Genomic DNA, 27,928 nt, shown 5'->3' on the forward strand with positions numbered 1-27,928 from the left:
TTCGTTTCATCGAGGAACAATTAAAGATGCTTGCGGTGTAGCAAACTAACGGAAAGAAATTCGAGTTTAGATTGAACGAGTTCCACCAACCTGTTGGAGGACCCTCAACAAATTCAGGCCGGCGACTTTTTTTAAGTCGAGCACATTCCATTTCCCACTTCGAAGAAGTTCGGCGAACAGTTCCGGATACTTTGAAACATCTTCGAGTCCTCTCGGTGTTCTGTTAAAAAAATCGATGCCTCTTTAATATCAAATGTTTGATAACAACTTATTGTTGTTATTTTTAAAGATTTTTGATATTTATTTTTGATGATATAAAATAATAAAAAATTCATAGAAAAAACACATCTTTTATTTTTCCTCCGATCGAATATCGACATCAATATTTATTAAATCAATGTTTATATTAAATCAATGTTATATAAACGAAATAAACGAACAATCTCTAACGCTTGTTTATTAATCGTATTACGGAATAACAAACATTTATTAAATTACAACTTGTTGTAATTCTTTCCCATTAACGAATTCAAACGAGTCAAACAAACTATAATTCTTTTTTCGAAGATCAATAAACCGTTAAAAACTTAAAAACTTATCATAGAATATCGTAGAGAAAGAAAGAAGGAAAAAAAAATTTACACCACCATCATTTCTATGTTAGCCGATTTATAGTATAGACACGATGAAATGAACTTGAATTCTGTTTACAGAAAGATACGATAAATCGCGCTATAAATCTTTCGACCAATATCGCAGCAACGAAAAGATTAATTAGAACTGTGCGTAGTACTTTCTTGATTAAATTAAACGAATCAAATTGGATCGTGACTCTTTTTTTCCTGCGTCCTACCATAATTTAAGAAATAATTAAAATGCCGATATTCGACCAATATTGATGAAAGAAATTTAATTTAGGATAAGAGAGCATTAAGTAACTTCTATTCTTTATAATGTATATGGATTTATGGGAAGAAGAAATTTACTTACTTGTTGATACCGTCGAAGTCGCCACCGACACCGATGTGGTCCACGCCAATTAGATTTCTAATGTAGTATATATGCTCAGCGACGTCGGAAATGGTCGCCTGAGAGCCACATTTCACGAAGTAATTATAAAACGTCACCATCACTATTCCACCGTTGGCAGCCTACAAGTAGAATTTTAATAATAACTTCGATAAAGTCCTTCAAAATTTAAAGAGTATATTATTTTCCAAAGTTTTCAAATGTCGTCGTTTCGAAACAAAGATCAAAAATAACAATTCTCTATGTTTGGAACAATTTAACAACAATTATGAAAATCGATGTTATAAGAAATACGTTAACATTTTTTGAACGTGAAACGAGGAAGAGGAGGAATCTCGAATTATTCTAGGAAAAATCGAATTATTTTAACCAAAATATTACAACTTAATTGCACCTTCCGTTAACCGCAGTTTCTGACCGCAACTACTGCGCCACGTTCTTCGACCAAATCCACTGCAATGTTCTCACGTAACCGCATTTCTCGATCGTACGTTTCTCCTTTCGGGAACCGCTTTCGATATTCCAACTTTTCGATTTTCTTGCAATCGTTTATGTTTGAAACTTTACTTTACGAATCCTTTTCCGAGATTGAAATCCGCTTTCTTTTTTTTCCTTCCAATGAATAATGGATCGTTACTTGAATTTTATTCGAGAAAGAATTTAAACGTCTCAATTCAATTATTTATATTTAATAAATTAAATGATTGCACAAGTTTTAAAGAATTCTTTCTAATTTATGATTCGAAACAATAATAGGAAATTTAATTTGAAACGGATTAAACAATTATGAAATATTTTATCAATAATTTGTCAAAGTTTAATTAAAAATTCTTTTACGAGGAGAGAATCTTTTATCGGAGGGAATTCAAGAAAGAAGATAGGTTAATTTCGCGCCTTATTAATTTGTCCCTTAACGAGGAAGAGGTTCCCCATAATGGAGAAGAAAATCAGACGATAGAAACGAATCGATGATAAATGTTTCTGGAACTCCAATAATCATCTATCCTCGAGAGAGAGAGAGAGAGAGAGATATGCCATACTGAGACAGAGAGAGAGAGAGAGAGAGAGGGTAAAAGTAGAAAAATTGCCATTTCCTTTTGATTCGTTGGAAATTTGTTCTCTAACGGATCCTTTCACGTAGATCGTTGGTAAATCGTGACTCTTCAACAATGAATTTCATGAAGCATAGTAACAGAGAGGATTTTTATATTAAATACCAGTTTGACCAGGAATGGAAATATTTTTAACGAAATTCTCCAAATTTTTACATCTTGTATCGTGTTTAATATAACACGTCAAGACTCTTTTGCAAATTTTGTTATAAAATTACATTTTCCTCTTCTCTTATTTTCCTTTACAAAATTTTACTCGTTCCACGTTGTATTTTTTTTCTTTTTCCAACGAACTTACTAAAGTAATTTCGATTCTTTTAATTAGAAAAAAAAAAAAATTTATCATATTAATCGTTCCCTTCATAGAATAACTTACCAATTGCTTCAAAATGTCGTCGGGAACATTTCTCGAGGAATTACAAATGGCGAAGGCCGAGGAGTGAGAAAAGATGAGGGGTGCTCTGCTTGTCCTTAAAGCGTCCCTCATGGTAGCTCTCGCTGTATGACTAAGATCTATCAGCATACCAAGCCTATTCATTTCTTGGACTACTGTTTTCCCGAACGCTGTTAGACCGCCTCCTAGACAACAAATAAATATTTCACTATTCCCCCTTCTCTCCATTAAATCCCTTTTCTATTCTATTCAAATATCGAAATTATATTTCCTCTCACTGTTACTTTTAATTTTATTCGAAAATATATTCGTTTCGACAATGAATATTTTTTTACCATCATTATGCGTTCCATCAATCGCGAAATTTTAAAATTTATCTCATCTTATCAACTCACCATCCTCATCCTCGTCTTCAACCGTCGAACTTTTCGCCCACGGTGTATTGCAAGTGTGCGTGAGGGTCAGATAACGCACACCTAATTGATACAGTGTCCTTAAAACAGCTAAACTACTTCCTAGACTATGTCCACCCTCCACCCCAATCAGCGAAGCTATTCTGCCTCTTTCACGAGCCTCCAGGATCTCTGAAAATTTATGAAAAAGAAATTTAATTATTTATTTATTTTTTTTATTAATCATGAATGATACAGAGAGATTGTAATTCTTTTTTTTAGAAAAGATAAAGGAAAAAAGTTAAGCAAGCAAGATTCGTAAATGCACGTTTCGAGTAATCGGGAAAGATATTCACCCCTTGAAGATGCAGCGAACTGCAAGTGTTGCGAGTACTTCTCTATGAGCCTCTTAATGAGGTCCACCTGCTCCAGAGTCAGCTGGACCGCGTTGAGATGCTGCGACTCGCACGGCACGTAAGCAGACCAAAACTGTGAACGAAGTAAGAGGATTCTTTGGTTAATTAGAAAAGAGAAAGGGGAGAAGGAAGAGAGGCCAAGGTTGATTAGTCGTACGTAGAACGCGAGAAACGAACAGAGTTTCACAGAGATTAAAGATTGCACGTGTTTAAACGATTATTTCCAATTATTTTTTTTTATTTTATACGTAATTACACATAATTCTGAAATAAAATTTTGCTTTCGTACTTTATCTTCCTATTTAAACAATACTTTAACGATACTTGCACTCGTGGAAATTTCGATTACTTTTTCGAATACATTCCTTTTTCTTTTTTTATCGTGCGTTCAAATGGCGAAAGTTTGCCAAAGAGAGTTCGCAACACGTTGGGCTAAACCGACCGATGATCGATGGGGAAATGGCGCTCGAATTTTGGTTCATTATTGCAGTTTAATAAGATCGTCGTCCATTATTGTAGTGAAATTTATTACGCATTACTTTATGCCACGAAACCGTGACAAATTTTATGAGGGTGGTTCGTGATTTATCGTACCGCAAATATGGTATCACGTAGCGTCTATAAATAATCTTCTCCATGAAAATTTACTGCGACCTACGGTTAATCGAACCACGAAGCTAACAACAAATAATAGATTAGATAGGCATTAGGGTTTGATTCTAGAACAATTTCATTTATCCTTATTTTTTCAAAGCGAATTCTCGATGTTATTGTATTCTGTTTCCTCCATTGTCTCTTCTTCTCTTCTTAAACGAAGAGAACGTTCGTTTAAAATTCAATTTGAAATTCTCCCCTCCTCCCCCTCCCCCCCTAAATATATAGCACGAACGAGATATATCGTTTATCGAAATTGAAAACGAATTACGAAGCATATTCACGGAGGAACGCAAGCTGAATATTATACACGACTCTCGAAAACAATAATAGCAATTTGCAATTTTATAATTTTTCACCATTTTTCGTATCGTTCCAGTAACACATATTATATTTAATCTTTTAAACATTAATTCTTGTTCGAGCGATATATATATCGAACGATAAATTTGCACGTGACTAAAAGCTTTCATTTATATAAATAATAGATAGCGCATAAAATTCCATTGCTCTTGTTAAAAGGGATTAAACGGATTGAATTAAATTTTCGATAGAATGGAAAACTGTAAATAATTTATTTCCCATTTTTATTTTTAAAATCGTAAATCGAACCAAAAAAAAATTCTATTTATTAATCGATTTTAAAACGTTGCAATTCCTCCCAATTTTATTTCTCCTCCGTTTCCCCTCCCGCTAGAACGCTAGAAGCGAGCATACGTACAACCACCCCAAAGCGATCTCTCACCCCCATCCTCTATACATCGTACGCTGCTACCAACCTCGGCTAACTCTCTCACCTTACAACTTATACCCCTCCAACTTTCAACCTCGTTGATCGTTCGTGACTAACTCCTAAACCAACCGAAGGGCAAACTAACCGTGAAAGACCGCAAAGTCTCCTATGTTTCTCTCACAAATACATATATATATGTACATACACATCATATATATATATATATATCACGATAGAAGACACACGCTATTTCGCTGACGATTCGCGTCATCGTTTCCCGCCGACGAATGCTCGGCTGGCTGGCTGCGCGATAATGGCGTATCCGGGTTGTAGGAAGGTGGAAAAAAGATAGGAGGATGGGAAAAACAGGCAAGAAGAAAACCAGTCGGCTAGGTAGCTTGGAGCGCAAAAAGAAGCAGCCGGAAAACTTGGAGAACCGGTAACGAGCTTGCGGTCGAAAGCGTAAGGGAGAGAGCGAGAGCGAGCGCGAGAGCGACAGAGAAAGAGAGCGAGCGAGCGCGAGAGCGACAGAGAAAGAAAGCGAGCGAGCGCGAGAGCGACAGAGAAAGAGAGAGCGAGCGAGCGCGAGAGCGAGAGAGAGAGAGCGAGCCAGCGCGAGAGCGAGAAAGAAAGAAAGAAAGAGAGAGAGATGGTTGGTTGGTGTTTGTGGAACGTAATATCGAGTCGTTTTCCGTTTCGCCAGAGAACCAGAGAACACACCATCCGCGTGTTTCATTATGTGTGTCGCGTTACACGGTTATCCACGATAAAGAAAGGAAAGGTTTTCTGTGTCATCTCGCGGCCACGTTGTCTTTCTTAATATTCTACCGGAGATATCCACCGGATTTCAAACGAGTCTCCTCGAAATATTGCGTTTCCTTTCGATTTTTCCCTTCGCAATGTTTCCAACGAAATTGCCAACGTTTTTCGTGTGTATATATATATATTTCGCCATTCTTTTCTCAGCGATTGCTGAGAACAATAAAAGATCTTTGGAATTGTGTCGATTGATAATTGTTCGAATCCATCCAGAACCGTACATTAATAAATAACGAACGTTTGGGGAAAAAAAGTGAGTTCTTTCTTTTTCTATTCACGCGTATAGAGTTGTAATTTATTTTTTATTTTGGTGTTTCAGCTTTTAAGTCCTGAAAGGTTTTAAAGCGTAGGTAAATGAGATTGGAAAAGACTTTCTAGGTAATCCGACGGTAAGCAGGATATAGAAGTTATTCCCTTCAATCGACAAGGAAGGAACATTGTTTCACCGTAATGCTTGAAATTACTCGAATAGGATTTAATGAAGTAAATATATGTATATATCGATCCAGATAAACGTGTAATTAAATATTCCCAGTTTTTGCCAAGTTCACTTTCCGCATTAATGTTTTCAATAGAATATTTATATTTTCGACGTTTAATTAGCAATCTTTCCCTCCGACATTTTTATTATATTTTTCATTCGGCAACATTGATCGAATAAATTAATTAATATTTTGACGCTTTAATTAACAAAAGTGGCCTTTTGTAAAAAGAAACCTCGTATTCCCCTTTATCATTTTTTTTTTTTAATTTTAAAATTAATACATTTTAAAAAATTCATAATATTAATATCGCATTGATCTATTTCCATTCAAATTTTCTCATACATTTTTATATCCTTCTCGACAGGAAATCACAATCCTCGAAAATTGGAAAGCTATCGATGCGATAAATCTGTTTCGATGTTTCATCTTGATACCGAAAGATTAGACCTGCTTTAAGGAACGCGCGTCGTCTGGTTGTAAATAATCTGATCAGGATTTTTGTCTGACGCCAGTGATCCCTGCTTACAGGATCAGCCAACTGGAGGAAGAGAGAGAGAGAGAGAGAGAAAATGTTGGAACTATAGCGAGATATGGGGAGAGATATCGGCGATAATAAGCTACCGTGTGCCAACAGAGGAAAGTTTTATAGGGTGGATTAAACTCGAGGATAAAGTTCTTGTATTAAGTATTCTATTAAATATTCTACTCTAATTTTCTTCGAGATATATGTGTATATCTTTTCCTACACGCGCAAGGATAATCAATCAGTAGATTAAATCAAGAGGACGAAGGGTTATCACGATAAATAAATGAATTTTAAAAATTTTGAAGCCTGAAATTGCTTTACACGATGTGAAGTAATTTCAACGTTCGATACGTAACCATTTCAACTACTGATAATTTCCACATTTGTGGATACGTGTATACATGGAAAAATCATTCGAAACGTTTCATAAATATTAATCGTATTAATTTTTAATCGTCGTAACGTTAATAAATTTATCTTCAAAAAATTATTCCACCAGAATTTTCGATTTGAAAAAATTTCGATCAAAATAAATATAAACAAAATCGTTGACCGGGAGGAGAGAGAGAAACTTTGAAAAACTGTTGGCCACGAAAAGAGGTTGGAGAAGAGGTTCGCAAATTAATTACATCGTTCCTTCTAGTTGGCTAAATAAAAAGCTAAGCGAATTTCATGGGATGGCGAGCCAGGCTTGTTTTATTATTTCCCTCTTTTGCCTACGTTTCACCCAAGTTCTCGAGAGGAAATATGCACGAACGTGCCATGAAAATATTTCTTCTTTAATTTTCCTTAAACCCCTGGTGGTTTCGTGGTGGCTGTAAGGGTAAGCGCCCTCCCCGTTGGATCCGTATGCGTGCACACGCGTGTGCTTGTGCGTGTACCATGGTCGGACGTGACAAGTTTCCAAGGCTTTGTGACGATAATCGATGCATTCAAGCCGTCCCAGACGAGTAACCTGAAGTAACCCCTCGGTTCAACTGCATGGAAAACACCGATTCCTTCTTCAGACGTCACCCTTCTTATTTTTAACCCTTTAAAAAGCTTACCACGCGTGAAATTTTCTCCCCTCCTTTTTTAACCTCGATAACCAACGAAACGATACACAAATTTAGTAAAAAAAAAAAAAAATATTCGGATCATCCTTTCAACGTGCCATCGATTTTAAAGCGTGATCGAACACACTTTCTCTCAGATCCTATATATACGATCATCAGGAGATAGATCACCTGACCGCCGACCATCCCTTGACGAAGCCTAACCAAATCCGTTTGGCTCCAGGCGCTCTTGCTCCAAGGCGCGACTTGCCGTAGGTCCTTCTCGAAATCGAAGTCGGCCAGCTGGTTGTGAACGAAGTTTCTAATGTTCCAGGGCAGGTCATTGTGGCCGTCGATCAAAGGCACCTCGGAAAGGACCTGTCGCACTGTCTCCAATCTCTCCTTGGGCGATGTCAGGTGTGCAGTCTCGCCATCGGCTGGTCGTGGCCCAACCCTTCCGACCCAGCTCCCGATCGACAGTATGATCACGCTTGCTGTCCAGACACCGCTCTGACCGCCACACTGCAACACCATTTCATTACCACGGTTAGTGTAAAATTATCATATACGAATGTATCACATGATTCGGAATTTTTCAAGAAAGGTTTTACCCTCTCGACACTCTCTCCAGGGAGGGGAGAAGGGAAATTACGATTTGGGATCTTTCCAGAGGGCCACTAATGCGATTCTGAACAATTTACCGGCGGATCACGGTTTTATTGCCGCCATTAGGGACGGTTCTGTAACTAATCGCAGTTGAGCCGTAAATAATCGGGAGCGAGTTTTTACTGTTGAGCAAAAATAAACCTTTTTCATTTTGATGGATCCATTGCGAAGGCGTTTGTTAATAATTTCTTAGGGGAAAAGAAATTATTTCCGAGAATACGGAATTTAAATTGTATCGCGCGAAATTAAAAACTTTATCGATTTAAATACGTACGAATCGTATATACGAGAAGTTATTGAAAAGTTTGAAACTTGAACTCCCCCCTATAACCCCGTTTTAATCAATTTCGCTTCTCTCCAATTACCGCCAAATTCCCCCTCCATTCCATTACCTAAAATGTCAGCTTGATTAAAGCTTCATCGATCCAGAGATTCGGTTATCCGAGATACTTTCTCCACGATGGACTCGGCCGAATCGAAACTATATATAGTTCAAGCGGTTAACCATGTAAACTCGTAGCTATGGCGGTCAGATGGGAGACGAGGTATCCAATCCTTTCTTCTTTATCGAGAAATGCTTTACGAATGCTTCGAAAGAAAAAAAGAAGAAGAAAGAATGCAACGCTAGAGAAAATTATCTTTTAAGAAAAAAACTTAACCACTCTAAAGATAAATTTTCTTTGAACGTTCCACGCGGATACATTTTAGGATATAACGAGTTCGGGAAATGTATTTCGCGCTAATACAACCGGATGTCGTGCTCACTCTCGGCTAATATTCGCAGAGAAACGCGATATCCAAAGAGGGTGAAGGTGAGCGACGGTAGTGGGGGAGGGGAGGAGAAGGCTTTGATGTTTTCGTCCAGAAATAATTTACTGTTTCCGTCCTGTGAGTTGCAAATATTCCCCGGTGAACTGTCATCGCGAGGCTGCAGGCGGTGAATAGTTTATGATCCTCGTCAAAGGAACGCGAATTCCTTTTCGCAGGACTGTTCAAAGCGCGTTAGAATGAGAAAAGCGCACGAAATAGGCTTTATCCTTCCTCGCCAATTATTTCCTTCGACCACCACAACTTTCTTCCCCAATTCGACTTCTCCGGAGAGAATCTAAAAAAAGTTTTCTTAAAAATTATATTTTATACAAAAATTATTATATACGATATATCCGTTTGCAGTGAGATCGATCTTGGTATATCGTTGTTCGTCAACCGGCATCACGTCGCCGATGCCAATTCGTCGAAGGAGTGACGAATTGCTGCTTCTTGCCGGACGGGTGATCGATCGAGGTAGTTTGATTAAAAATGGACATCGCCTGTCCGAATTCGTTTACGCGAAAGACAAACTTTCGTTTTAACGCAGCTCGACAGGTGGGTAAATTCAACGGATGGATATCGACAAAGGAGAGAGGAAGTAGTAGACACCAACACTCTTTCTCTTCGAATTATAGGAAGTGAAATTTTTTTTAAAAATTATATCGCGTTAAAATTATATAGCGAGCAATTTTTCTTTCGAAATTAATACAAATTAATATCCGGTTTCGTTTAATTCTTGTCAAGAATTAAAGAAAAAAGTTGCATGAACGGAGCAAGTGTTTTTCTTTTCCAAGTGTTTTGTATGTATAGAAAGGATTACACGGGTTGGGGGAAAAGAAGGAGAAACGGCAGAGTGGCGAACAATGTCGCGTGGCTGTATCCAGCGCCTGACTACTTAAATGGCAACTGCGCTACTTGCTCGCCGAACTGTGGCGCTGCGTACGCTTCTCCACCTTTTTCCTTTTTCTTTTCCACGAGAGACCGAGATCCTTCGAATTCCCCGCGCTCTTATGGGAATTTTTATCCAAGGATAAAAATTTTATTTCGCCCTGTCTTCGAATCGCGGTTAAGGCGTACGAACATTTCTCTTCTCGAACGACATATCGGACGATATATAACACGAATCGTTATCTCAACTATTTAAATTTTCTTCCTTCGATGCGATTCAAAATATTCCAACAGTTTCTACGCATTCATACATTTATCGATCGCTCTACGAAAAAATCACTTCACAATGTAACATTTCCAAGAGCTAAGAGAGAAAGAAGTATGCACGCAGGCGCGCGTAAAACGTAAATAAAATTTAATCAAAGTGGGCAGGCGGGGATCTTCCAAAATGAATTCCATCCCCTTTCGATCCGCTCCCCTCTCTCCGATTAACACCCCCTCCCCCCTCCCTCGTAAAAATTCCAATATCGAGGAGATCTTGTCCCGACTACCACCGGCAAACGGAAGGACAACCCGTGGAAAAATCTCTCATAGATTCGCCTCGGTCTTCGATTGTCGTCTCGCGATTTACATCCCCTCTCTCGTCCTTTCTTTTTTATTAAAAGATCGTAAAAAGAGTTGTCGCTGCACTCCCCTCTCTTCGTTAAGGCGAAAGCAAAGGGAAACGGAGTGGGATAGGAGTTGGATTGGCCGGCATCCAAATATCCCGGTATTAGAGGAACGTGGTCGAAGAAAGTAGAGATCTCGATCGATCGATCGAGGATCGAAGTTCGACGAGACCACAATGGACGTTGGTTACAATGGTCCAAAATGAAAGGACGAAAGGAATAATCGTCTCTTCTCCCTTTATTTATATTTTCTTTTTCTCTCCTCTTCGACGTATCGCCACCGATACGTTTCGAATCACTTATATACGAGGGTTACCTACAAGATGGAATTTAATGCCTTTCTCGAATTTATCACTTGGGCTGGTCGAGACAGCTACTTCGAGACGGTGGGGAAGAAATATATTTTCCAAGCATGGAGGTATTTTTGTTTTAACCCCCACCTTTCCCTCGCTTTATGCTTTATGCCCGCTCTGTACACGGCACCGGTTATCGCGCATGCCGTTTCGAATTTTGACGAGTCGTTTGGATTTTTCACGATCCATTTATTTCGATTTTAAATCGATCGAGCGACGACGCCTTTTGTCCGAAATTTCCTCCGTTTCCGTCGAAACCAATTCGCTTTTGTAAATTGGGTATTTTTTTTTTTTTTTTTTTTTTTTGAAAAGGCAATGCGTTTGAACAGCGTTTATCTTGCTTAATCGACGTTTTAAAGCGCCCGTACCCGAGATCCAATTATACGATCTTCGAAATTACGCCACCACGAAATAACGCTCCTTCGCTTTATTAACGGTATCGGGTTCTCTCCTCTTGGAAAACGAGACGCAGATGCGTTTATTCGTCCGAAGGGAAGTTGGTACGGGTCACCGATCACGTTTACAGAGCCACCATATCGTTCCTTTTGTACAATTGACGAGGCAATTTCGCGGATCGAGGCGAAGCCTTCGAATCCATTGTAAAAACGAAAAAACGCGTGTAATTTTATAGTCTTGGAAACGTTCTCTCTCCAGCTTTCGTCACGTTGGCAAGTGTTCTCGATTTCGAATAGACGGTTATAAATTTTGGGTTATAAATTTTTTCGAAACCTTTGATTTTATACAATTTTTTATTATTTTTCATTTATTCTCTATCTTTTCCATATATATATATATATATATATATATGTATAGTGTAAATTTTAATTCGTTTGAATATAAAAATTGATTGCATCCGTCGACGATCCTTGCTTTTTTGTTTCAACCGCAATAACGATCAATTTTTCCCCAATTATTTATCCGCGTTTAATTTATTTCCCTTCCTGCACACACCAGATAAATATCGATTCGATCCTCCGTGGATATAAATTTTAATTTCCTCGTGACTCGACGTAAAAAAATTAATTCAACTAACAAATGTCACTTTTCTACCGAATTTTCCGCGATACTTTCAATTTTACCATCGAATCAGAGAACATCGATTTAACGAAAAGAATTCAGAGGATCGAATTAACGAATTACTTTTAACGAGGCGAATTTCGGACGATATCGCAAATCGATATCGGTCAGGCTTAAATATTCATCCTCGTTCGAGCTCCCCTGCAATATTTCCGAATTACCGAATCACGTGCCAGGAAGGAGCCGGCCGATAAAGTGGATGCAAGTAAGTGGAAATCTAAGAGTAAATGCCGGCGCGTAAGGGAAGCGAATTGGAAATTTCTCCGATCGCAATTCGCGTTACGTGACCGTCTCCCTCCTCCTCCTTCTCCTCCTCCGCGCGGTATTTCATGGAAATTTCTCCAGGGACGGGCCTGGATGCCGCCTCCATCGTCCAGGCCATCCTTCCGCCACGTGTGCGCCCCTAAAACATCGCGATCCATCTTGCCCACGCCAGACAATTTTTCTCCCGCTCGAGATAGACATCGCGCAGGCGCGCTCGCTCGAAAACGGCGACAACGTGAACGAAGATTTCGGGTGGAATAAGACCTTTTTCTTTTCCTTCTTTCCTTTCTACGAATGTTCGCCAACGTTTTTAATCTCCACGTATTTTTCGGCTCTTGGTAAGAATCAAGTCGATCAGAAAGATTTGGAAATTGAAAAGTATTTCGATCGTCCATATTTTGTTTTAACATTTCGCTCGCTCGAATTCGATTCGATCCTCCATTATGAATTTTGCCGGCCATTGTTACGAAAAGCCGCGCGTCCGTTCGAACGAAAATATCCGCATTTCTACTCTACTCTCGCGATCGGACGTGGCCTCAGATTTCCCATTCACCTTTTTTCCACTTTTTTAAACGAGCTCTCGATCGAACAAGCCGCGTCGTAACGTTACGAGAGAAATTTTGGAAGAAAAATTAAAAATTGGGAGTGATTTTTAAGCGATTGATTTTTCCGCGCTCGAAATTGTTTCGGTAAATAATTGTTATTATTGCTCTCGTGCCTTTTTATTAATCGAAAATATGGAGCGCGAATTTTGACGTGAAATTACGAATTGGATTTCCATAAAAGAAACGCGGGGAGCGCTCGTCACGTGGAAATAATGCATTAAAAACACAAATTTCGCAAACTCTGCCGCAATTATACGTACGATCATTACCATTCATAAATTTCAAACTTTCATACGCCTATCGCATTCTATAAATTGCTTTCATAATAAAAGTATGAATAATCAAAGAGAATAAATAATAAAAACTCGTCGTTATTTAACCGTTCCATTATCCAGTGTATCTTTGCTCCACGATCTCACCACTTCTTCTCTTTCCAAATACCAAACCCACACCTTATTCCTAGTCAAAACTCTGAGATCGAAAGATAATCGACCCTTTTAAAGAAATAATTAACCGTTTTTCACCAACTTATTAAGTTGGAAAAAAAGAAAAAAGCAAACGAAAAAGACCAAAAAGAAAAAGAAGGAAAAAGTATCGATGAATTCTGGTTTCGCCATAGATAGGTTCACAACTTTCGTTCCTCCCTTTCTCTCTTTTTCCATCGTTCTATCGTTTTTCGCAGGTTTCGATTTTTCGAAACGCGGGGGATGATCACGAATGGAACGCGTTTTCGGGTGTATCAAGATACTTGGAAAGTTAGTAGAAATTCCTTTTCTACCGACGTAATAGAAGCATTTATCCAATATTTTTCGAAAATTTTTGATTACAATCGTCGGCCACGATTCTTCTCTCCCTCCCTCGTGTAAAAATGTTCGCTCGTAACGAGGGTTGGTACGCGATGCGCGTGCACAAAACCGGGCAAGACGTGGACGACACGAGAGAAGGGGAGAGCTAGCCAAAAAAGGAACAAGGCGCGAAACAAGAGAAAAGGAAAGAAGGAAGAGGGGAGAGGAGTAACGCGTTCGTTTAATTTTCGACCGTGGTACGTGAAAATAAAAAGCATTGGCGAGCTCCACCCCCTCGAGACCTTTTTATTTCTGTTTTTCCCTTCCCCCTCCGTGAAACAATTCCACGGCGCCCTTGTTCATCACGCCATTTCTTCCTTCCTCCTATTCTCTTCTCTCTTCTCCGCGGGCAGTAGGGACAGAAGATCCCAAATGGGAGAGGAAAAATGATAAAATCGTTGGAAAGTTTGGGAACTTTGTTATTCCGCTGGAGAAAGATTCAAGATGCCTGCCAACTTTCCGCGTGAAACTTGGAAATATTTGGATGGTGGATGCTTACCCCCCCCTTTTTTGGATTTCATTTTCTGCGTTTTGGAAAATGGAAGGTATTCGAATAGTAAAAATAGAAATAAAATTTGATTTAATTTAAACTCTCGCGTGAGCGGAATTATTTCCTTGGTCAAGCTTTGTTTCCTTTTACTATCGGTTACCGGGGATATAAAAGAGAGAAAAGAACGTTGTTACTCGAGGGGAAATATTCGTCGAGTTACTTGCAAACAAGAATTGGGCTTGCACTAGTTTCCTCTTGTATCTTCCTTTACTCCAACTCGAACGTTGAAATTAACATTGATCGAGCATAAAGAGATATTTTTGGAGAGGAATTTGGCCAATCGCATTTTTGCTCCTATTCGATAGGACGAGGGCCCTAGGAAAACTTGATTTCCAATAAATTCGTAGAGTATATTCCAGGAAAAACTGATAAGATTTCGCCGGAGGCCCTCCTTTTATTATTCATTTGCCATCCATTTCTTATCCATTTTTATCACTTAAAAGGAGCGAAACCTTCTTCTTTTCTCTCCGCCAGACAAGTCTTTCGAGGATCGTTAGAGGACGTCTCGATTTCGATCGAATCGAGAAGAGTAATTTTGGTGATGATACGAGGAGGCGAAGGGGCGAAGAATGAAAGGGAGGGTTAAAAGAGCGCAAGACGGGTCCCAAAACGGGCGGCAAACACTTTGAACGTGGGTTAGTGCGATCCATTCAAAGATGCATGCGCGTTCTGATTAATATTGAAACCTTAATTAACGCTCCTCCGCAGGCCAGAGGATCAATCTGCAGAATTTAAATTGAACGTTTCATTGCGCTTTCAATAATGCATTTCAATTCTGAAACCGCTTCTTGTACTCCCCGAATGGTAATAATAGATGAGAATGGTCAATGATAATTCTCCCAGCCCGGAAATTTTCATTTTCTTCCAAACGATTGAAATTTTCAATAGTAAACTCTTAAAAAAAAAAAAAATCTCCTGCAAAAAATGATTCCTCAACGGTTCCGTCAAATCGAGCCTCGTAACGCCATCTATCTTCACGAGCAAGAATCACTCTCGCGGAAAACGGTTATAGCCGGTCTTAAATTTTACTTAACGCTATATGGCATCGTAGGTACGTAGGTAGGTAGGTACGTAGCGAACCAGTCGCGAAGTTATGAACAGCGTTTGCCCGCGAGGACATAACTCTGGGCGGAAAGTTGGCGGAGAACAGCGTTGGAATCCCTTCCGTGTTGGAATAACAAACCACCTATGTTACTGTCCGCCCATCCCCTCCCTTCCTTTCCACCTGCGAAAGCGGACGCAGCTTCGATTCGATTTTCAACTTGGACGACCGCCGCATCGCCGCAGAAACACTTTGCTTCCTCCTATGTAATATCTTTCATCCTCGATATATATATTACTTTCGTACGTTGCCCCCTTTGTTTAAAAAAAAAGAGTATATATTTATCGATCCTTAAAGATATAAAGTTTATCCCTTTAAGGTCCAAGCTTCTTGTTTACCCGATAGTGAGTGGAGTGGACGAGTGGAACACCACCAATATAGCTTCGATACGCGAAAACTGATTATTCATCGCTCTCTTGGAGATCGGTAATGGAAAAGTTTGTTTTCACGATATAGGACGCGTGCGAGGACCAAACTTTTATTTACCGGTCGGTAATAAAGACGATAATAGAATATTCTATAAATGGAGAGAGCCTCTGGTTTTCGTAACGTATTCCATTAGCGAAAGTCGCCGCGAGTTTTGAGTTCAGAAAAACGAAAGAATCGTTTCTCTTTTTTTTTCCTAGCCGAGGAAAAACATCCAGATGACTCGAGAAGTATTATTTCGATTTTTATCGACGCGAGAAAAAGGGGGTAGAGATTCTCGAAATTTTTGCCCCGAATATAAACTCCTCGAAGTCGAAATGCGATACGGGTGGATATTCGAGAAGACGGAATTTTTACGAATATTGGAGAAATATTTTATTTTAAACGACAAACATCTATAATTAAGAGATCGACAAATATATGCATCGTGGCTCTCGAGGATACGTTTGCTCGAATATATATTCTTTTTCAAGCATTTCTTCCGTTTCTTTTTTCCATCTCTGTCTCTCTCTTCTTTCCTTATCTTTTCTTTCTGCTACATCCTTAACACGCCCTACTTTCTTTATCTTCGTTTCTTCTCCGACTCTTATATTTATCTTTTACCACAGTTTTTTTCACCGCATATTATTCCACTGTTTGCTTCCTCGTCCACCACTTCTCCACCACCACTCCACCCTGTTTTCCACGCTCCATTTTCTTGTTTTTCGCTTCTTTTCACTCTATCCGACCCACGTCATCGTTCCTTCCTTCCTTTTTTCTCTCTCTCTCTCTCTCTCTCTCTCTTCACCCCCGATTTTCTTTTTCGTTTTCCATTCGCCTGCTCCACGTCGCTTCAACGTCGAACTCACCCTCTTTCGCTGCACTTAGCGCGAAACTTGGTCTAGGCGAAGTTTTTTCGTTCGCCGGGCGGAATATTTTCCAATTTTTTTTTCACCTCTGCATCTATCTTACTCCTTTCCTTTTTTCAATTCGCGGATACTCCATTATTGGTGTACATCGAAATCACAAATACGTTTAAAAACACACGCACACACGGTGTTATCGAAACTGTCGTTTCACGTGCGGCAATACCGACCTAGCTCCGCCCGAAATGAACGTTTAACGGCAAACACATCGATTGGATTCTTTGATGTTGCGGCCTGGGATCGGTTCAAAGCGCACCAAACGATTACATCGGCGGATTTAATTGAATTTCAAACCGGTTTTAGCCCTCCTCCTCCTACGAATAAATTCCTGGGCAAGAAGCGGCTCGCCCAGGAAAGGAAACGTAATTCGGCTAAAACGCCCAGAGATTCCATCCGTGAGTAGACTCGAAAAGGGGATCAAGCTTAAACGCAGATCGAGAATCGTTTCCTCCTTCCTTCCTTCTAGTGTTTGGAAAAAATTTTTTCCTGTAATGATCCTATTAATTTAATTAATTTACCAAACAATCGTGAAATGTCACTTTGATATTATTTCGAGTAACGGCACGGAGTTTCGAACGGAACAAGAAGCAAACTTGAGCACGGTTTGTTGTTTCAATTAACGATACGATTGAAATAACGGTAATTAACGTCTCGTCGAATATATTCTCGTGGAAAATAGAGAGAAGAAAGTCAACTAACGTGGTCGATAGAGTCGAATATTTCCATCCTTTTCACCAATGATCTACACTATACTGCAACGAAGCAAAGTGCAATTATGAATATTTCATCATCTAATCTTAGTTTAAATATTAAAATATTTATAGTTTAAAATATTCATATTTATTAAAAGTGTCGTAATAACCTGACGAAATTTACCTTTACTTTTATAATCTCAGACAATTCATTCATCATTTTCTAAGAGTTATCTAGTAAATTATCCTTATACTAATTACTCTTTGCAACAATCTCTTTGCAATCATCTCCACCATCGAACATTGAAATACGAACGTACATCATAACACACAGGCATAATCGTTTCCCCATCTGGATCGAGGGACGTGGCGCACGTGGCAATCCGAATCGTATTAGATGGCTGGTTAAGGGGGTTGTATGCGTTGGGGGAAAACATTGGCTGCCCATTGTGCATTCCGCCTTCGCAGCAATATTTCACCAAGTAGCATCCTACGTGCTTTTTCCGCGGTCTCGCGCCAAGAACGAGGTCGCGCCTCCCCCCTCCCCTCTCTTCGAATTCCGGTCACGGTGGCCACGGATCCGGTTTCCCTTGGAAACAGCTTAGAGACACGTGGGACGGATCGACTATTAATGGAGACCCATTTATACGTGGAAACAATATTTTCCCGATTGTTTTCCATTAATAATCGACGAAAGAAAAGGCGAAAAGGAGATCGAAATTGGAGAGGTCAGTGTTGTTAGGGAGGGTTATTAAGCACTCGAGGGCGTATATTCGTAATCTGATGACTCGTACCTTGGTCGAAAGGTGCGTTAATTTTCGTCCATCTTTCGCAACAACGAGGCGGAAAATACGGCAATTTAGGCGAGCTGCATCAGGTCGAATACGCACCATCCAAAAATGGACAACGTCCATTTTTAATGGCCACCTCGACTTGCGATTTCTCGGGGTAAACAGAGCGGGTTATTATTATTATTATTCCACCGGAAAATTTTTCCAAACGAGTTGTTGGAATTAAAATTGGTGTATGAGAAGAATTACTGGATACAGTTTGTCATTTGGTTGATACATTTTCTGCTTGGAGAAAATCGATATGGAAGGGATGATTGTAACGCAACGTGGATTGTATGTAGAAAGGGGGGGATAATCGTAGCTTTTTGTCTTTCACCGTCCGCATTTGAGACGTCGAGAGGAAGAAAGCGGAAGATCAGGGGTATCGCGCCTTCTTGCCTGCGCGCTATTTCCCTCTCTTCCTTTCTCTCCAGCGATCCTTCATTCCTTGCACCGACAAGTTTTGAAAAGATGGAGCGATTGAAAAGTGAAGAGGCCGATGGAAGACGAGGGGCGATAAAAATCGAGATCGGAACGCGCTATATTTTTCCCTCCCCCTCCAAATCCGTGAGAATGGAGTGGATCATCGTGGAATAAGTAGGGGAAAAAAAACTCTCTTTCTTGGAAGGATCGTTAAAATTTCCAACCGATAACAAGTGCTGGTTAATAAAAACTGCTATTACAAAAAAAAAAAAAAGAAAAGGAGGAAGGAAGCGAGAGATTGAAAATTAACCTAAAAGTTCCTTAACGAGTCGGATCGATCGATCCCCGTCGAGAGAAAAATGGAGGAAACACTCGTCAATGGCCATTATCCTTCGCAAGTTCCGGAAGCATGGATCCGCCACTCGTTAACATCGAGCGTTATTTCGAGTGTTTCTCGTTATCGTGGATGACGAAGAAGAGAAGGAGGAGGAGGAGGAGAGCGTGTTCTCGAAAAGATTTGATTATCGAATCGGCTTAATAAAAGTCGAATAAAGTTGCGGGAGGAAGGAGCGAACGAATGGGCGGAGAAGAAAGGAAGAAAAAAAGTTAAGAAGGCGTTAAATGGGGGAGAAGGGGAGTGTTGATTCGAGGGAAGCAAAGTTTTCTACGAAAATTTCTTTCCTTTTAAGTAAGAAGATTTAACTCGCTCGATTATTATTATTTTTTTTTTTTTTCGAAGAAATTTAATATAAAGGAGGTGAAAAAGACGTTTTAGAGATTAAAAATATTTGAAAGCTGTTAGAAGAAATAATAACTCGAGGAAGAATAAACGGTTGAGGGGGGGAGTTTGTAGTTCGAATAAGAAAGGGATGGATTTAAAAAGGAAGGAAAGAAAAGACGCAAAGGAAGGGGAAAAACGTGGAAACACGGAGGATCGATAAATGGGAGAAAAAGGAAATAATAGCCGGGGAGATAATAAGAGAAAGAAGTTGGAGAGTTGGCAGCATCGCGGAAACGAGGCGATTAACGTCGTGCTAGACTTCACAGGATCGGGTGTCCATGTTAATGGAGGACGATTTTCTAATAACGAGTGCCACGCTTTTACGAATTCACGAAGGAACGAGCCAGACGCTTTAATCGCTCCTTCCTCCATTGTTTTTTCGAAATTACGAGTAGGATGATCGATTTCGAAATACGACCCCCCCCCCTCCCTTCTCCCTTCTCACTCTTTAATTTACAACGAGTTGGAGGAATGCGAGAAGCGTGTTCGAGACGAGTCGGAATTAGAAAATTGGAAAGTGGTCGGTCGGAAGGTAAAACGTTTCGCAAAAGTTAGGAACGCGTGACCGGGAAGGCGAAATCTGTAAGGTCGAGAAGTTTTAAGAAAGTTACGAGGTTCGAAAAGTCGATCTTAAAAGCCACCCCCGCCCGCGAGCAAAATTTCTCTCTCTGGAAAAGAAAACTTGGATAATTCCACCAAACCTTCCACGTTTGTTGCTTCGATATTTAAACAATGCTCGAGAATCCTTGCTAATCTTTTGCATCTTCTTCTTCTCGTTTTTAAAAAGCTAGCTTAAAAACCGATGCAACAAAGTTCGGTGGGATAAAAATGTTTTTTACCTCCGATTCCGAATTTTTTTTTTCTTTTTTTTAATATTATTCAAACAATAGTACGATAAATATCAATTGCAATTTCACGGTAGATAATTGAACACAAATGGAAAAAATATGGGAGGATACATTTTTCCCACCCGTTCGACTCTTCGCTTTGCCCTTTAATTTATTTAATTTTCACGTCTCGTTGAACGGATAGAACGAATATCCAATATCGCGCACACGTGCATACGCACGTTTTTTTTTTTTCTTTTTTCCCGTGCTAATTCCAGAGGGAACAAAAGCGAGGGTGAACAAAAAATTCTTCTCAAAGAAATAAATCGTTTATCTTCTTTCTTGGATTTCCCCGCAGACCTCGAGTTACACGAAAGATCGTTAACGTAACTCGATTCCGACTCTTTATAATGTATATAAGAGAGTGTATAAAAATAATATTTGAAAAATCAATATATATATATATATATGTAATTACGATTAAACAAATTATTCCTATCGTAAAATTCTCGTGTTAGAGTTAAAAAATTAGAGTGGGGAGAAAAAGCGCGATATATCGATCGATTCTCGATCCACAGGGGAGGGAGGTTTCGCCATGGAATTTCCGCTTCGACACCGATAGACGAGGCCATCGTCGCGTCTCGCCGGATTAAATTATAACGTCGGCCCTGATTTACATCGATAGCGGTGCAAACTCTCGGCCGGTTCGTTAGAAAGTTTCACGGAAGTGTCGCAGTTGGCGTGTTCCCGGTATGCCACCGTCCAACGATTCTCATGCAAACACGGCCGAGCGCGCTTACCACTTTGGTCACGGATACCAGGGGGTTAGGTAGATGGTAGAGAGAAACAGCGGACCTTTCTATTTGTTTTCGCTTACTTTTCCCACCAACTTGCACTCGGTCGGTCATGCATATTTAATCGTCGAACCCTCTTTTTCGCCTTCTTCTTCTTCTTCTTTATCGATCGGGTTAGATTAATATTTTAATACGTTATTTTTACGAAAGGGAGGCGTCAATTTATAATAAGTTTGATCTTGTATTATGAATTATAGTGGATTCGGGTGGTAATTAAATTAGGTTGGAGGAGAGGAAGATTCGTTATTTACGATCGTTAAAACTACTTACTTACTTCGTTACTGAATCAATTTAAAAGTTGGTAATAAGTTTTGGCAAGTTGCGCGCTTTTATTACCTTCGTCCAATAATCTTTCCACCCGACCCGTGCTTTCAACTTTCGATCGAAAAAATTTTGACCTCTCCCCCGTAAAATTTCTTTTCCAACGCAAGAATAACAAGAGAGACAAGCTGGATTTGTCCTCGAGATCTCGAACAGATAAATAGAAGGATTTTTCTTTCTTCTTCCCCTCCGATGTTTCCAAACGAAAATATTTCGAATATATTTCGAATTATTGAAATTCACCGATTTCTAAAATTTCGGACAAATTTTCTCCCGTCGTATATTTTTTAAAAAATATTTTTTAAAAAATATACCCGCTAAATTCGAGTTTAGCTTAGAGTTTTATTTCCCGGGTAATCCTTTTTCACACGCGCTTTCATTCGTCACCTGCAAAGGTAATTCTCTTAAAGGAGCGTGTACACGGAGAGGAAAAAGTATTGATTACGATCGGCTATGCTTTAACGAACCCCGGTCATCTTTAATTCAAACGACGATCAAACACAGGCTCCTTCTCTTTGATCCTTTCCACGTTGATTTTCATCGGCCACCAGTGTGGAGGAAACGAACACCGTCGATGCGGGCTACGTTGATAAAAATCTATGAATTCCCCCCCACGAGAGCTTCCTCGACATCGAATGAGAAAAAAAGGGGAAAGAAGTAAAAGAGAGAGAGAGAGAGAAGAGTATTACGGATGAAATGTAGGTCGGTATCGAGTTTCGCCGCGAAATAAAGTGCCCTTTGAAGCGTTCACACTTTTATCGCGAATTCGATATCTTTCGCAATGGTACATTGGTGCACGGGCCAACGTTAAACGTTACGGTTTAACGTTTCATCGAAACTCGCCAATTTTCTCCTCGATGTGTTTTTGTGTCCCCACCCTCATTCCTTGTCATTTTACAAGGATAATATTCGATAATTTTTTTTTTTCCAAAGGATAACTTAATTCTTCCTCCGTCGCACAGATTAAATCTCTCCTGGATATCACGCGGATTCAAGTTTATGGGTTCGATTGTTTTATCAGATTTGAATAAATTTCCAAATACCTGTGTCGCGTCGGATCCAACCCCTTCCAACGATTTATCAAAACTTTTATTTTCCATCCGCTCGTATATAAATGGAGAGCATTATGAATCGCGCGCGAAACTATCCGTGTTCCACAGATCTCACAGATGGCGCTGATTCAAAGGGAATTCGATCGATATTTCAAAATTTCGAACGCCCGCCGACGGACGAATCGGTGTTTGCCGTGTTGGAGCAAACAGAGAGCGGGCCGCGTTGTTACGCGATAATGGAATGCACGGGTGGCGTGGAATCGAGCAATCGAAAATCAGGAATTGGCAAGGGCCATGACACTGTTACCTAGAAACCTCGACCGTTGGATATATATGTATATATATATATATATATAACCCGTTAATGCACGTCTTAAGGATTTGCAATTGAGATTCGATGTTGTTCGAGAGGGATCGGTTCCACGCTTCGACGACTTTCGTAATGGGATCTCTGCCCGTGTTTCTCCAATTTTCTCGCCTCTCCATCGTTTTAACGGCTGATATATCGTACATATATATGTGTGTGTGTGTGTGTGTCCATTTCGATACGGGTTATAATTTTATCAAGGGCGAGAGAAGAGGAAATGAAAGATCGAAAGCGATGAGTATCGATCGTAACGCGTTCGTTAAATTGCTTCGTGACCCTTAATTCCGCACTTGCTCGAGCAGAATTTTAAACGAGCTCGAAAACCAATTCCTTAAACGGTGACCTAGCTTTTTTCCCCCGGCGACGTAGAGAAAGAGGAAACGAGGGGGAATGAAAGTGGACGAGACGAAATGAAACGAAAATTTGTTTTATATATGTATGTAGAAAGAATGAGAATGAGATGATTTAAGAAAATATTAAAAAGCTTCCTTAAGAATAAGAGAAGTAAATTTGAAAATTTATAATCCTTCCTGCACTCGAAGGACACTTTTCCTCTCCACGAATCTCTCTCTCTCTGTCCGATTTTCATTCTTCTCCCAAAACGGAGCCAATGAAAAACTAACCCCTCTCTCTCGAATCGACTCGAAACGATGTTCTTATCGGTAGATTATTATTAGAGATACTGGCAATTAAATACCATTTCCAACTGAGATTTCGAGATTTTATGGTCGAGAGTGAAAGTTAACAAAAGTGAACAATACCTACTTTCGCCAAGTATTTTATCCTCAGTGGACGAATATCGAAAAACGTGTAACGATAACGTAACGATAATGTAAGGAGATTACGACAAAGATAACTTTTAATAAAGTGTAATGGAAGAATAAATTTCAAAGTGAGGAAATTCTTCGAGAAATGGAATACAAGGGATATTCGAGAAAATATTTCTTTTCGAGAGAGAGTCTGAGACGTGAGCGTATGGTGAATTAAAGAAGAATGTTATCGTTCGAGGGTATTATTTATAACCAATCCAGAGGCAGAAACAATCGATCGCAATCACCGTGTATTCACCGCTCCCCCCCGTATCGATCGTAACCGCATTCGGTATTATTTGCTTGTTCATTGTAATCAATGGGTATTCACTGTAATTTCTCGCCAACAACTCTTTTGTAACAAATTATTCCCCATTTGTACTTTCCACGTATTTCGAAACGAACACCTCTACCCAATTCTGAAAACCCTTCCAACTACTACTTTTTTCGAGAGACGAAAAAATTCTCGTCCCTCGCGTTAATCGATCCGATCTCCACCGCCGTGGCGACAAGTTTCGCGCGCCCCTCCCCTCTCTCGCTCCGCACGTGGCCCAATTTTAACACAATTCTCTTCTCGACTTCGTTTCGAGCTGCAAGTTTCGTCGATTATTTTGAAAATCGATTTTTGTTTTCGATAATTTCGAGAAATTATCTTTGATATATATCATTGTAGGGGGGGGGAGGGGATATTGAAATTTGTTTTTTTTTTTTTCTTTTTTTAAATATTCGAACAAGGTATTTCACGAGCGAACGATTTCATCGTGGAATTTGAAATTACATTTTAACGATGAGATAGATTCGTCACGGAATGATCGTTGCTCGTTCACGGATGACGGCAATTCGCTTGGGAAGCAATTTATAGCAATTTACTGGCGCGTAATTAAATTATATAAGCGAGGACGTCTAAGAGCATCGTTTACCAACTCGAGGGGATACTATAGATTTCAATGATTCGAATTAAACGAGATTTCTTTCTTTTCTTCCCCTGATGCGATCATTAAGGGAAGGAAGGAAACGCGTACTTTTTTAATTAGCGCTCCAACTTTCCATCGAATTTATTCGAATTATTATTAATTTATACGTTTCCAATTGTTATCGTTATATTTTTCTTTTTCACTTTCTCGTTTCTTTTTTCGGAATATAAGTAATAACCGATACGCGTCGCTCGAATCGAATAGTTTTTCGCGTGTATATTAATCGCGATTCACCTCGACGTCCACCATTTTTTTAACAACGCGTAAACTGGCGTCAAAAATGTTGCGGAATATTGGAGGAAAAAAAGGCACGGTGCGTTAAAAGGGAATGATCGAAAAGAGGGGAGGGGAGGGAAAAAAAATTCGCTAGACAAGAGTCAAAAATTCACGAACGGCAGACGTTGAAACGCTGTCAAAATAGAAACACTCGGACAATCTGTATCGGCCGGTCAACGAAAACGCGCGTATATGTGCGTATATGTGTGTGTGTGTGTGTGTGTGTGAAACGCTCGACAAAACTATACCGAAAAATAGTCAAAGATACACGACGTGAAATTGATGTTTCGAACGAATATCGGCGTCATACTCTTTCTTCTTGTAAAAAAAAAAAAAAAAAAAAGAGAAAAATAANAAAAAAGAGAGAAAAATAAATCACTTTAAAATTTTAAGTCTGAGAAAAATGAAAAATCTGAGAATATTTTCTTTTTCTTTTCTCTTTCAAATTCCCAGACAAATTGTTCGTTGAATTTTTTCAATTAATTAAAGCGAGGCAATTTTTGGTTTCGAAATAAACTCGCCCCTTTTTCATTATTCCACTCGATTTGAATTTCTCTTGATTTGAATTTCCAAGCGATACATACAATTGCTCAAACATATCTTATTATTTCGAAAAAGCAAAAAAAAAGAAAAAAGAAAAAAGAAATTAATATATTTATGCCCGATTCCAATGTTCGTACGTATTCCATCTCGAACGAGAATCTCATTAAATTATCTCTATCCAGAAAAACGGTTATTCTTGTTCGTTCCACCATTTCCATCGTCGTTTTCAGCTCCGCAACTTCCTCCCTTCCCACTTTTCATTTTTCATTTTCATTATTCTTTGTAAGTTAACAAGCTTCCCGCTGGCCCTTTTGAATTTTGATCCCTTTTCAACGTAAAATCCTCCCCCTTCCCCCGTCCCTCACGCTATATTCCCCTCCCCTTTTATTCCTTTTATCATTCTCTAAACCCCCGGCCACTCGACATCCGCCCACTCGTCCCATTCTCCCTTTGTCTTCGTCTTTACACGCTTGCACGCCCGCGATTACGTTTGTTTGCGGTGGCCCGCGAATATTCCACCAATCTCGAAAACGCCTGGTTAAAAATTTAATCGTACGCTTTCCATCCAGGCGATAAATACAATAATTTTTCGGTTAGGGAAATTTAAAGTTGGTCGCGTCACACCTTGGCCGATTCGAATCTTACTCAGCTGCAATTTTGTTCAAACAAAATTTCCAACTTGCCACGCGCGTGTCCTATTAAAATTTGTGTTAAAATTAAAATTAAACGTGTTAAAATTTCTTGGACTCTCTCTCGAATACTTCGAGATATCCAAGATGGAGGCTTTACTCAGCGATAATGCGTTGGTCGACAAACGAACGATGCAAGCTTTCGAAAGGGCCGTTTCAAGTATCGAAAAATAAAGTTTCTTCGCGTTCCACGAGGCTTTTTAATTGCGCGAAAAACGTTCGATGATGCTTCTTCGACGAACAATCGTTTACTTTTCGACGATTTTCGAGCAATCTCCGCGCGTACGCGCTTCGAAAAATCGAATTTAGTCGGGAACAATGTAAAGTTTATTCAGAGTTTCAAAGGGCGGTAAGTTTACGGCTTCTTATTAGATCAGGCGAAGAGAAGTGTTTGGATCTCGTTAATTAAAGGATTATTATCGGAGAGAAGGGTTCTTCGTTTGCACCAAAACTTATTTCCGTGCAAATTTTAAACCATTCTTCCCTTTCCCTTTCCCTTTAATTTTCCGATCTGGAAATAGCTTCTTAAGCGTCGTCAGTCAGCTGGGTTGAAGCTCGATTAAAAAGATCAATCCTTCGGATCGAGGCAGTTTATTATCGTTTCCCAACTCCATTGGCCCGATTATGGAATTCGAGCAGTGTAGCAAAATTCCAAGATTGACGAAATATAAAAGCAAACGAGTTCGATCCCTTCGAGAGAGACTATCGATTAACGATAATTATCGAGGAAAGCTGGCTTCCAAAGGAAAGGAATCAGAGTTGCTTTGTCATCGACGAAACAGAGGCCATTTCCAGCAGGTTTGAACTAGCCTTTAGAGAGGATCTTATAAATGAAAGAGGAAAAGATTTCTTAAAATCGAACGACAATCATCGTGAAAGGAGACACGAATGAGCGATGAGATTATTCGCCTCGTTCTTTCATTAACCAAGCCGAAAAACTTGGAAATACAACTTGAAGCAGGGACAATGTAGCAACCATTTCCACCAGTGAATACGAATACTTGCGTTGGCGAGCAAGTAATTTTAAAAGGAATTGGAAGCTGAGTTAGCCCCGTTACATATTCCAAGGCTAACGAGCTTGCAAATTCCTCGAAAATGTCGCCTGATCCCATCGGCCGACTTCAATTGCAATCCTAAGAATATTTGAAACTCTGCCAGGGCATCTCAACATCCGTATAATTCGATACACTCGAAGGACAAAGATTTTTCCTCACCTATTTGGATTGTTATTTGGATTTTCGATGCTATTAAAAGGATTTTTCAATCTCTCGACGAGAGAGAGAGAGAGAGAGAGAGAGAGAGAGAGATAATAACAAAATTCGAAAACGTTGAAAGTTTTTCCAGACCAAATATTTTTTACCGCTAACTCGATTATTGTTCTCTAAATCGATACACAGCCTCTTTGTATTTACATTAAATACCGTTTTGAAAAGATCTTGAACAATTTTACAACGATATTTTATCCTCCTTCTTCGAGGAGAAAATAAAATTCGCTCTTTCGACGAGATCCTCGAAAAACAAACGTTCGTCATCGAAACGGAAATTTGTTACCGTTTTTCGGGCTAATTAATCGCATTTGCCCATGCAAGAGTCGAGAGCTATGAATTAAGCTTAATTCCATTTTTGATGGCGACGAATTAAGCTCGATTCTGTCGTTAATGAGATAAATTAACCCCCTGCGCGTTCGAATAGAGAACGCCCCTCCTCCTCCCTCCCTCCCTTTGTAGCACGAATCAG

At 39.5% G+C, this 27,928-nt stretch overlaps 1 protein-coding gene across 1 annotated transcript in view; it reads right to left on the minus strand.

The window, feature by feature from the left end:
* LOC122710599 (dipeptidase 1-like) overlaps positions 1-27,928 on the minus strand; it is a 64,367-nt gene that overhangs the window by 618 nt on the left and 35,821 nt on the right. The window contains exons 2-7 of the mRNA XM_043928546.1: positions 7,787-8,116; positions 3,284-3,416; positions 2,931-3,119; positions 2,518-2,720; positions 991-1,151; positions 91-220 (exon numbers count right to left, since the gene is read on the minus strand). Of these exons, the coding sequence (XP_043784481.1) occupies positions 91-220; positions 991-1,151; positions 2,518-2,720; positions 2,931-3,119; positions 3,284-3,416; positions 7,787-8,116 (1,146 nt within the window). The remainder of the gene's footprint in view (positions 1-90; positions 221-990; positions 1,152-2,517; positions 2,721-2,930; positions 3,120-3,283; positions 3,417-7,786; positions 8,117-27,928) is intronic.

The sequence above is a fragment of the Apis laboriosa genome, unplaced genomic scaffold, assembly GCF_014066325.1.
Source record: "Apis laboriosa isolate Shangri-la unplaced genomic scaffold, ASM1406632v1 scaffold14_cov150, whole genome shotgun sequence".
NCBI lineage: Eukaryota > Metazoa > Arthropoda > Insecta > Hymenoptera > Apidae > Apis > Apis laboriosa.